Here is a 12,010-nt window from a genome sequence, read left to right as displayed (position 1 = left end):
AGGTGCGCTTGAGCGAGGCACCTAACTCCCAACTGCTCCTCGGGCACTGTTGGCATGGCTGCCCACTGCTGTGTGTGCGCGTGTATGCTCTCATTGCTCGTGTGTGTGTGTGTGTGTTCACTGCTTCAGATGGGTTAAATGCAGAGAGGAATTTCACAAGTGTGTGACGAAGAATAAAGTTGTTCATCTTGTTCATGAGCATAATTTTTAATGTAATGCTACAAAAAATTAACCATGACCTGGATAGATGGTCTCCTCTACAAAAATATCTCTGTGGTAGGATTTCTGTGCTGAAAATGAATATTCTCCCTTGGATGACTCCTCCACTACAGTTTTTCAAGGACATTGATAGTTTATGTAGAAACTTCATAGGGTGCAACAAAAGATCAAAATTTCGCCTGGCGACACTGCAGTTTCCCAGACTTTCTGGTGGTCTAGCTGTGCCTAATTTTAAACATTATTTTTGGGTTTTCCAGCTAAGATTTTAAGACCTGGTTTGATCCTTCTAAAATTTCCTGGCAGGCTAACGAACAAGGATTAGTTTATCCCCTTAGACTACAGGATCTACCGTTTGCGGGTATCACACAATGAAGTTCATTACTTTGATTGGGACAGACTATAAACTGCTCTCTTGAGGTATGGAAACAGTTCTGTAAGTTCCTTTGGTATAACCACAAACTTCATAGATCTTCTCCTATATGGTACAACAACCATCTCTTAACAGGCTGTAAACCTTTTTGTTTTTCCTTCTTGGTCAGATAATGTCCATATTCTAATATTTTCAACTCTGATGGCTTATTCTCCTTTCAGGACCTGTGTAACTCCTCCCTTCTCCCTGGTACATCTTATTTCTTATATTTAACTTGGGCTATGCTCTGCACTTGGGGTAATAGAGGATGTGCAGTCACGTGACCCGCACGTGTGTACTCTGCCCACTCCGCCACATTGGACGGCATCAGGATAGTTTACCTTGCGCGAGCGTAATGGATCCAGGCAGTAATCCCCAAGAAAATTCGGAAAATACCCCATCTACATCGTGCGATTACTTGTCTAAGTTTGTTCAGCATCTTGAAGGTGACGTGAGGCAGTGTTACGTGGAAAAGTGTTCCAGGTTGGGGATTGCAGATCCATACAACTTGCCGCAATCCTTGTTCAGGGAAATTCGGAGCTGCGGTGCTGGCGATTTGCCCGATCTGGCCTACCACGACATTTTACAATTTTCTCGTTAATCGTGTTATACTGGCAAAGCCCTCAAAGCTTACAAAAGCCTGGAAGCTTATAAATATTTTGTTGCGGGATGGGTATCCCAACTATACCTCTGGAAGGTCCCGAAGAAGAATGTCTACTTGATAACCTCACGGGTAAGTGGCATTAAGGCGTTTATCATAGAGACTATGCAGGACGTTTTATCTTAAGAATGTTCGTAATCTAAACTCAGTTCCAGATAATGATAGGGTTGTAAATATGTATGTTTTTGTCTGAAAAACAGTCAGAAAGCTGCGCACGCCTGCGTGGAAGCTGCGCAAATGTGCGCAGCTTTCTAACCAACTGCCTTCTCATACTAATACTTCCTATGTTTCATGGACTGTAACAGCATTTGCTCATTTAGTAATTTTAATACATAATTTACTTTGATGAAATTATTCAGACACTCCAATGCCCCCCCCCTAAAAAAAAAAATCAGATCTGTGTGATTCAGCCGTGAAAAAGGCGCATCTGCCGTTTGCATCCCTGTTTAAACTCATAGGTTAACCAACTTTAACCGGCTAATGAGGCTTGGTGGTCGGTCAATATTTATATATATATATATATATATATATATTTTTTTTTTTTTTTTAAGTTTTCGCCATCCCTACTATGGATTGGCCTTTCAAAGGCATATATGAGCCAAAAAGATAAAACATTGTGATAGACTAGGCCAGGGTAGTAGGGCTAGGCATAGCCATTTTAAACTTTAGAGACTGTCTAGTTTCTAAGTATGCAGTTATCATTCAATCCGAAAATCAACTTCACAGATGTACTAGGAGTATTGAATTAGAAGATTACACCTACCTGATATGAAGTGTTCACTACAAATTCGGCTGGTAGAACTGGGGTTCCAGTTTTCTCTTCGCACAGCGGACACCCATTTTGCACGTCTCTCCTTGTCTGTGGGGAATCTATAAAATGACAGGCCCTCCTTTTGGCCCTGTCTATTGGTACAACCAAATGCTGAACAAGATATAACCATTCTCGAAAGATCTACTCCCACACACTTGATAATTAGAACGGGTTCGTCTAAGTTCTATGCGCGACCATGCTGTCCAAAATGGCAGATAAACAAATATCACGTGACCTCGTGACATCACGTGCACGCTCTCTATATGGTCTTCTATGGGATAGCCGCTTAATCATCCCCGTCCTTGAACACCTGCAGAAATTTAAATAAACCAGGGGTTTGGTGTCTTTTTTTTTTTTTTTTTTTGTATGATTATTTGCTACACTTAAATGTCCCGTCATAGGTGCTGTTTCAGCTTGGTTTAGGAAATTTGACGGGCATGGTATGGAACTTGACCGGGAAACTATCTGGAGCAATATTTTCTCATCATCCAAATGTTTGGCTCATCAGTAAAAATGCTAAGTTTGCCCATAGGGTCCACATAACACCATGCAGAGCTTTTTTTGATGAAACTGTCAAATGAAAAGTTTTGTAATAACTGTAGTACAGTGTAACCCATGTTAAAATATGACCTAAATAAGAATAGTTTAAAAGCTACATAAATAAGTTTAAAAGTTAAGTGATCCTTTTAATGTAAATTAATTCATCAGTTAATTAAAAATGTTAATACAACAATTTAATGGTTAAGATTAAAAGTATGCTGAGAAATTCATGTCGCTGCCCCTTTAAGGGACTTGTGGCACTAGACGCAGCACCTCGGTGGCGTGAGACCTGAGGGAGAGAGCAGAGAAAACGAGCGGTGATTTAATAAACAGATAAAGGAGTGAAAAGTTTATTTTGAGGTTGAAAAACATAACTTGCCTAGTCGGGAACTGACGGGGATTTTATGAGAGTTAAGCCACACCAGTTTTGGTGAGTTTTGTTTATTTTCTTGCATATTTACCGTGTTGTCCCCCCCCCCCCCCCCCCCCCCCGGCAAAGAGCTAACGTTAAAAAAAACGGAGCTGTTTACAAGGAAATGCTCCGTCATAAACTGTTTGGCAGTTAATATTTTGGGTTATGAAGACTGAATGTTATAAAAGTGACTTTAAGCTGTGTAAACGAAAGGTGTGTGCAGGTAGTTATTGTGGGAGACGGAGCCGTGAGTTAAAAGAGACCGCTCTGCTGCCATTTTGAGATGAAAAAGCACCGTAGCAGTAATGTTACAACTCGGAGACTGAAACATTTATGTGATTTTGAGGATTTAAAAAGAGATTTGTGTTGATGACCTGTTACACAGGTCAGGTTTTTTTTTTTTTTTTTTTTTTTTTGCTTGGTTTGAAGTTCGGTCGGCGCAGGAGTTGGTCTGCAGTGTGTGGGCGTGCACGTGCACAGGCGGGATTCAAGATGGCAAGCCAGATTCAGACCTTCAACTTATCTCCATCGCATTAGTGAAGGGATCTTCTGCGTATGGTGACTCGCTGCCAGAGTGGTAGGAGTATCAGGAGTTGAACTGAACGGAGAACTGATTGAATTATTATTTTTGGATTGAATTGAACTTAACACTTGAACACTCATTTGAACTTTAATTGAAAGTGTCATACTTTTTTCATATTGAGTTTATATTTGTGAATGTGATTTGAAATGATTGTGGTCCACTTTGATTTGTGTAATTGGAGGTATTCTCTTACCAGTAAAAGAGAGAAAGAAAAAGGGTTAACTCAGGAAGAAAAATAGGAATTCTAAAATGGGTGCAACCTAGGAAAAAGAGACTGGTCTAACTAACTTACGGTAGATTAGCTTTACTAAAATAAACTAGGTGAACTAAAGAACAAAGAGTGAAATACCTTTTTCATTTATTGTACTTGCCTCAATATTGGGAACCTGCAGGGTATTTTTGTTTTGTGTACTGTATTTTGTGTGGGGTTTTTTTTCATTCAGTAAATTGCCGGTCTTTTTGTATTTAAAGCAACGGTCTCTAGTGTAATTATTTTTGCTCACCACTCCTTAGAACCTAGAACTGGTCCAGTGGCGCAGTAAGAGGTGTGATACCGGTGCTACAACAGGTTCTATTGAGGGGATTATATGCATGTTTTGGGAATGCCCTTCCATTGTGAAGTTTTGGAAATGTGGTTAAAGCTTTTAATTAGGGCCCGAGCCCTATAGGGCGAAGGCCCTATTGTTCTTGTAAGAGTTCACTATTATTATTCTTCTTTATTTTTCTCCGCTGTTGGGCCATTTTCGGGGCGCTTGCCATGGGCGAAAACGCGCGAAATTTGGCGCCACTTCCGAGAATTGCCACCGCTACTCAGAACCAAAAGCCCACACTTGGCCGGGGCTCAGGGCCTCTATAGCGCCCCCTAAGTCGTTGTGATTTTGGCCTCCCGCATTAAGGTGCCTGGTTGCCATATAGTTTGTAGTAGTGGCATGCCATTTGGTATGCATATGTATCTCACTAAGCCGGACAAAAATGTAATGCCAATGCATTAGCCACGCCCAACAGGAAGTGAGGTAATTTCACTTTTGTGTGAAATGCATGGCCACGAAGACGGCGCAACTCCTCCTAGACCGTTCATAGGAATGTCACCAAAATTGATACACATCATCTAGAGACATGGCTGACAAAAGTTACTAAATACATTTCACGTAGGATAAACCGTTCAGAAGTTATACGTCGATCAATTTTCACTTCAAAATTTTACATGCTAAAAAATTCATAACAAATCTTCTAATTGCTCAACACTGCTCATACTTCACACGCTAATCACTCATTGGGCTTCTGACATGTTACCCAATTTCTGTGATATTTCGCCACTGGGGGCGCTATTTTTGGGCAAAAAATCCAATCTTTCCTCAAATTTGGTCAAACTTCACGGCCACCCTCTTACTACCTCCCATGTCATGTATACCACATTTTGGGAATTTTCGTCCATGGGGGGGCGCTGTTTTTGGCCGACGCAATTTCTCCAAAACGGGTTTTTCGTAAATTATTCCATAATGCTTTTCCTTCACACCACTACCTTGTGATAGTACGTTGCTGTTGTAGACGCTTATTTTTCCAACTCATAATCGCTCATGTACAGCATAGCGCCACCTTCTGACATGGGAAAAACCAAAAAATTTAATCTTCAGAAATCTATATCTCATCTTCTATTTACTCAATTGTCATCAAACTTCATACGCAAACTCTTCATAGCTCACCTGACATGTACGCCAAATTTCGTGCACTTTCGCCCCTGGGGGTGCTGGTTATGGCAGAAATGATATTGCAGCTTCTGATTTGTCAAACTTGGCAAGCAAACTCTTTACAAGACCCTTATTGGGGCGCTTGCCATGGTCGACAACGCACGAAATTTGGCTCCTTTCTCTTAGACTGCCACCGCTACTGAGAACCAGAAGCCCAGATCCAGGCGGGCCTCAGGGCCTCTATAGCGCCCCCTAACTCATTGTGATTTTGGCCTCCCGCATTAAGGTGCCTGGTTGCCATGTAGTTTGTAGTAGTGGCATGCCATTTGGTATGTATATGTATCTCACCAAGCCGGACAAAAATGTAATGCCAATGCATTAGCCACGCCCAACAGGAAGTAAGGTAATTTCACTTTTGTGCGAAATGCATGGCCACGAAAACGGCGCAACTCCTCCTAGACCGTTCATAGGAATGTCACCAAAATTGATACACATCATCTACAGACATGGCTGACAAAAGTTCCTAAATACGTTTCACGTAGAATAAACCGTTCAGAAGTTATACGTCAATCAATTTTCAATGCAAAATTTTACATGCTTAAAAATTCATAACATATCTTCAAATTGCTCAAAACTGCTCATACTTCACACGCAAATCACTCATTGGGCGTCTGACATGTTACCCAATTTCTGTGATATTTCGCCACTGGGGGCGCTATTTTTGGGCAAAAAATCCAATCTTTCCTCAAATTTGGTCAAACTTCATGGCCACCCTCTTACTACCTCCCATGTCATGTACACCTCATTTTGGGAATTTTCGTCCATGGGGGGCGCTGTTTTTGGCCAACGCAATTGCTCCGAAACGGGTTTTTGGTAAATAATTCCATAATGCTTCTCCTTCACACCACTACCTTGTGACAGTACGTTGCTGTTGTAGACACTTATTTTTCCAACTCATAATCGCTCATGTGCAGCATAGCGCCACCTACTGACATGGGAGAAACCAAAAAATTTATTCTTCAAAAATCAATATCTCATCTTCTATTTTCTCAATCTTGATCAAACTTGATACGCACACTCTTAACAGGTCACCTGACATATGTGCCAAATTTTGTGAACTTTTGCCACTGGGGGCGCTGTTTTCAGGCAACAAATTATATCTCGGCTTCTGATTGGTCAAACTTGATCAAACTTTACAAAACAACTCTTCATAGGTCCCTTGACATGTATACCAAATTTGGTGAACTTTCACCACTGGGGGCGCTCATTGCGCTGTAGCAGTTGCAGGAGAGGTGTTTACAATCATGAGGCACCAGGAGTATGTTGTTTTGGTTGCCTTAAACACACATGACTTGTGGACCACTGGGGGCGCTCATTGCACTGTAGCAGTTGCAGGAGAGGTGTTTACAATCATGAGGCACCAGGAGTATGTTGTTTTGGTTGCCTTAAACACACATGACTTGTGGGGAATGGGTAGGCAGTCGGGAGCAAGTGTTGTAGCGTTACATACAGACTAATAGATGTCTAACAGAAGACAATCCTATGTAGCTATAGCTTGGTGACTGATGAGGTAAATACATTAATTTGGTTGGGAAGCCATGGCATACAATGTTCTGTCCATGACAACATCTCAGCGCACCGTGTACTCTGTGTCCAATTCTGTGCTTTGTCACCATTGTGGGAGTAATGTCTCTTGCCAAAGAAGCTGTGGAAGGTATTTCGCGGGGACGCATGCCCCCGCCCCCCTTGGCCGCTGGCGCGAGGGCCCGTCGAGGCCGCTTGCGGCTTTAATTTATAATGATATCCCTTTATGCCTGGGTTTACTTTTTACTAGAGGACAACTCTGGTTTGATGCTTAGCTTACAACAGAAAAGGATATTAATGGTGGCTTTGACCGCCTCAAAAAAAGACAACTTTGAAAAGTTGGTTTGAACCCGATATTCATCTGTCTGGCATTCGTACTTTTTGGACGTTTTGATTTTGGAGTGTGTTACAGCCGGATTTCATAAAGCCACACCACAATCAATAAATAACTGGTCAGCTGCTATAGTTTTCCTCAAAGACTTATTTTTGTACACAAGCCATGTATCTAAACCATGCGTATGATTTTTATATAACGGTTAACTTGGTATGTGTATGTTGTATCAAACATGTTTTTATATATAATATAAAAATGCTCTGGCAGCTGTGTTTAAATTGTCAACGGTTGCTCACTAGTGTGGAAGTTTTGCGGCTCTGATGTGTGAGGTCATGTCTTAACAACATGCAATATCATAAACCATGTTGAACGCTCATTCTCCATTGCCTAGAGTGATATGATACAAATCAGATAAGCGATATGACAATATTGCATGCTATCAAATGAAATGAATGGAACCTGCTAGAAGGGAATAGAATACAGGCCTAGAAATTCATGTTTGTTTGTTTTTTTTTTCACCAGCCAGCCGGACTAGTTACCTTCCAAAGTAACTAGCCAAACAGAATCAACTAGCCAAAATTTGTTCATGTATGAATTTTACTTCTGTCAAAAATAACGGAAAAGAGTAGTTACCATTGTTCATGACTAATGTGCATTTATTTCAAGACCCGAGTATTTTGGTACTGTTGTTAAATACAAAAATGAGAACAACACAGAGCACCATAATATATCAACAAATAATATATTGGGCAACTTGTTGTAAGAGTACTGAAAACAATATACTTGCTATCATGACTATAGCACCCAAAATATGTCCAACATGCTTTCTGTATTTAACCATTTGAGAGAGAAAGCATTAGGAGCTTTATATTGACTAGGAATCAACTTGGGGAAAAAAAATTAATTATTCCATAAAAATCGTATCACAGCCAAGGCCTACCCTGCTCCCATGTTTGTTTATAAGTCCTTTGTCATTTCTCCTTCTCATACGCTTTATCGGTGGCCTTTTTCTCCTCTTCAGACGGAGGTCGCTTTGTCCCAGTCTCTGGCGGTTTCTGTACACCTTTCAGAAAATTCCACATCGCAACGGAGCTGATGTAGATGTAAACAACAAAAAAAAAACACGTGTTTAAATGGGCGATAATGTGGCCACATCTATTGAATTTGAGAACGTGATTACTGCAATATTCAACGAGATGCGTTATGTGCATGTGCAGTAGTGAAAAAAACGACAGCCTGACTCGTACACGATATGATTCGGAATTCTTCGGTATTTTCCGTCCTGCCGATGAGCACATCGATTAACACAGACACGGCACACGCTTAATATGTGGCGGCTTTAGTTGATGGTGCGTCTGAATCCTCACTTCATATGTCTTTTATTTTCAACTAGCCAGCCGGGCTGGCTAGTGACAGGAATTACCCGCTAAATGACAAATTAAGTCGCCTCGGGTGACCGGGCCACCGCGAATTTCGAGCCGTGGAATACATGTTTTTATTCCATCGAAAGTGTCCTGTATGTAGAATAATTATTTACTGAGATTGCGTTAATCAAGAATATTGAATGTCACATTTTTAAAAAGGAAATATTGTGGTAATTATAGATATTACCCAGCCCTAGTGTAAAATATTGTTTTTAAATAATGGATTTAATGGTGCTCCATGAGTTGATAAAATTTTAGGCGTATTCATATTGCGATCACACTTTAATTCCACATAGGTGGATACTGTTCAACTAATTAGGGCCCGAGCCCTATGGGCGAAGGCCCTATTGTTCTTGTAAGAGTTCACTATTATTATTCTTCCGTCTTCTTCTTCTTCTTCTTTATTTTTCTCCGCTGTTGGGCCATTTTCGGGGCGCTTGCCATGGGCGAAAACGCACGAAATTTGGCACCACTTCCGAGAATTGCCACCGCTACTCAGAACCAAAAGCCCAAACTTGGCCGGGGCTCAGGGCCTCTATAGCGCCCCCTAAGTCGTTGTGATTTTGGCCTCCCGCATTAAGGTGCCTGGTTGCCATATAGTTTGTGGTGCTGGCATGCCATTTGGTACGCATATGTATCTCACTAAGCCGGACAAAAATGTAATGCCAATGCATTAGCCACGCCCAACAGGAAGTGAGGTAATTTCACTTTTGTGCGAAATGCATGACCACGAAGACGGCGCAACTCCTCCTAGACCGTTCATAGGAATGTCACCAAAATTGATACACATCATCTACAGACATGGCTGACAAAAGTTACTAAATACGTTTCACGTAGGATAAACCGTTCAGAAGTTCTACGTCAATCAATTTTCACTTCAAAATTTTACATGCTTAAAAATTCATAACAATTCTTCTAATTGCTCAAAACTGCTCATACTTCACACGCTAATCAGTCATTGGGCTTCTGACATGTTACCCAATTTCTGTGATATTTCGCCACTGGGGGCGCTATTTTTGGGCAAAAAATCCAATCTTTCCTCAAACTTGGTCAAACTTCACGGCCACCCTCTTACTACCTCCCACGTCATGTATACCACATTTTGGGAAATTTCGTCCATGGGGGGCGCTGTTTTTGGCCGACGCAATTTCTCCAAAATGGGTTTTTGGTTAATAATTCCATAATGCTTTTCCTTCACACCACTCCCTTGTGATAGTACGTTGCTGTTGTAGACACTTATTTTTCCAACTCATAATCGCTCATGTACAGCATAGCGCCACCTTCTGACATGGGAAAAACCAAAAAATTTATTCTTCAAAAATCTATATCTCATCTTCTATTTACTCAATTTTCATCACACTTCATACGCAAACTCTTCATAGCTCACCTTACATATACGCCAAATTTTGTGCACTTTCGCCCCTGGGGGTGCTGGTTATGGCAGAAATGATATTGCAGCTTCTGATTTGTCAACCTTGGCAAGCAAACTCTTTACAAGACCCTTATTGGGGCGCTTGCCATGGTCGACAACGCTCGAAATTTGGCTCCTTTTTCTTAGACTGCCACCGCTACTGAGAACCAGAAGCCCAGATCCAGGCGGGCCTCAGGGCCTCTATAGCGCCCCCTAATGTTTTGTGCTTTTTGCCTCTCGCATTATGGTGCCCGGTTGCCATGTAGTTTGTAGTAGTGGCATGCCCTTTGGTACCCATATGTATCTCACCAAGCCGGACAAAAATGTTATGCCAATGCATTAGCCACGCCCTACAGGAAGTGAGGTAGTTTCACTTTTGTGCGAAATGCATGGCCATGAAGACGGCGCAACTCCTCCTAGACCGTTCATAGGAACGTCACCAAAATTGATACACATCATCTACAGACATGGCTGACAAAAGTTGCTAAATACGTTTCACGTGGGGTAAACCGTTCAGAAGTTATACGTCAATCATTTTTCAATGCAGAATTTTACATGCTTAAAAATTCATAACAAATCTTCTAATTGCTCAACACTGCTCATGCTTCACACGCAAATCACTCATTGGGCTTCTGACATGTTACCCAATTTCTGTGATATTTCGCCACTGGGGGCGCTATTTTTGGGCAACAAATCCAATCTTTCCTCAAATTTGGTCAAACTTCACGGCCCCCCTCTTACTACCTCCCATGTCATGTATACCACATTTTGGGAATTTTCGTCCATGGGGGGCGCTGTTTTTGGCCCACGCAATTGCTCCAAAACGGGTTTTTGGTAAATAATTCCATAATGCTTTTCCTTCACACCACTACCTTGTGATTGTGCGTTGCTGTTGTAGACACTTATTTTTCCAACTCATAATCGCTCATGTACAGCATAGCGCCACCTACTGACATGGGAAAAACCAAAAAATTTATTCTTCAAAAATCTATATCTCATCTTCTATTTACTCAATTGTCATCAACCTTCATACGCAAACTGTTCATAGCTCACCTGACATATACGCCAAATTTTGTGCACTTTCGCCCCTGGGGGTGCTGATTATGGCAAAAATGATATTGCAGCTTCTGATTTGTCAAACTTGGCAAGCAAACTCTTTTCAAGACCCTTTTTGAGGCGCTTGCCATGGTCGACAGCGCACGAAGTGCGAGACCCTATTGTTGCCATGTGTCCAATTCTGTGCTTTGTCGCCAATGTGGGAGTAATGTCTCTTGCCGCAGAAGCTGTGGAAGGTTTTTCGCAGGGACGCATGCCCCCGCCCCCCTTGGCCGCTGGCGCGAGGGCCCGTCGAGGCCGCTTGCGGCTTTAATTAGGGCCCGAGCCCTACTGGGCGAAGGCCCTATTGTTCTTGTAAGAGTTCACTATTATTATTCTTCTTCCGTCTTCTTTATTTTTCTCCGCTGTTGGGCCATTTTCGGGGCGCTTGCCATGGGCGAAAACGCACGAAATTTGGCACCAGTTCCGAGAATTGCCACCGCTACTCAGAACCAACAGCCCAAACTTGGCCGGGCCTCAGGGCCTCTATAGCGCCCCCTAAGTCGTTGTGATTTTGGCCTCCTGCATTAAGGTGCCTGGTTGCCATATAGTTTGTAGTACTGGCATGCCATTTGGTACACATATGTATCTCACTAAGCCGGACAAAAATGTAATGCCAATGCGTTAGCCACGCCCAACAGGAAGTGAGGTAATTTCACTTTTGTGCGAAATGCATGGCCACGAAGACGGCGCAACTCCTCCTAGACCGTTCATAGGAATGTCACCAAAATTGATACACATCATCTACAGACATGGCTGACAAAAGTTACTAAATACGTTTCACGTAGGATCAACCGTTCAGAAGTTATACGTCAATCAATTTTCACTTCAAAATTTTA

The 12,010-nt window shown here is 41.9% G+C and overlaps 1 protein-coding gene across 9 annotated transcripts in view; it reads left to right on the top strand.

Annotated features, from left to right (window-relative positions):
• The window catches only part of tsen54 (TSEN54 tRNA splicing endonuclease subunit), a 191,490-nt gene that overhangs the window by 77,410 nt on the left and 102,070 nt on the right, over positions 1-12,010 (top strand). Inside the window, exon 1 of one of the 9 annotated variants that reach the window (XM_060901453.1) lies at positions 2,929-3,070. The exons of 7 other annotated variants lie outside the window; for them this stretch is intronic. In XM_060901453.1, coding sequence (XP_060757436.1) covers positions 3,045-3,070 — 26 coding nt within the window. In that variant the 5' untranslated portion in view covers positions 2,929-3,044. Of the gene's footprint in view, positions 1-2,928; positions 3,071-3,572; positions 3,630-12,010 lie in introns of those variants that run through there. One more of the 9 variants, XM_060901455.1, reaches the window with a different exon arrangement.

Source organism: Neoarius graeffei, chromosome 20, assembly GCF_027579695.1.
Source record: "Neoarius graeffei isolate fNeoGra1 chromosome 20, fNeoGra1.pri, whole genome shotgun sequence".
In the NCBI taxonomy this organism is placed as follows: domain Eukaryota; kingdom Metazoa; phylum Chordata; class Actinopteri; order Siluriformes; family Ariidae; genus Neoarius; species Neoarius graeffei.
Note: the sequence above shows the minus strand (reverse complement) of the source record. Positions and strands in the feature narration are given on the sequence as shown.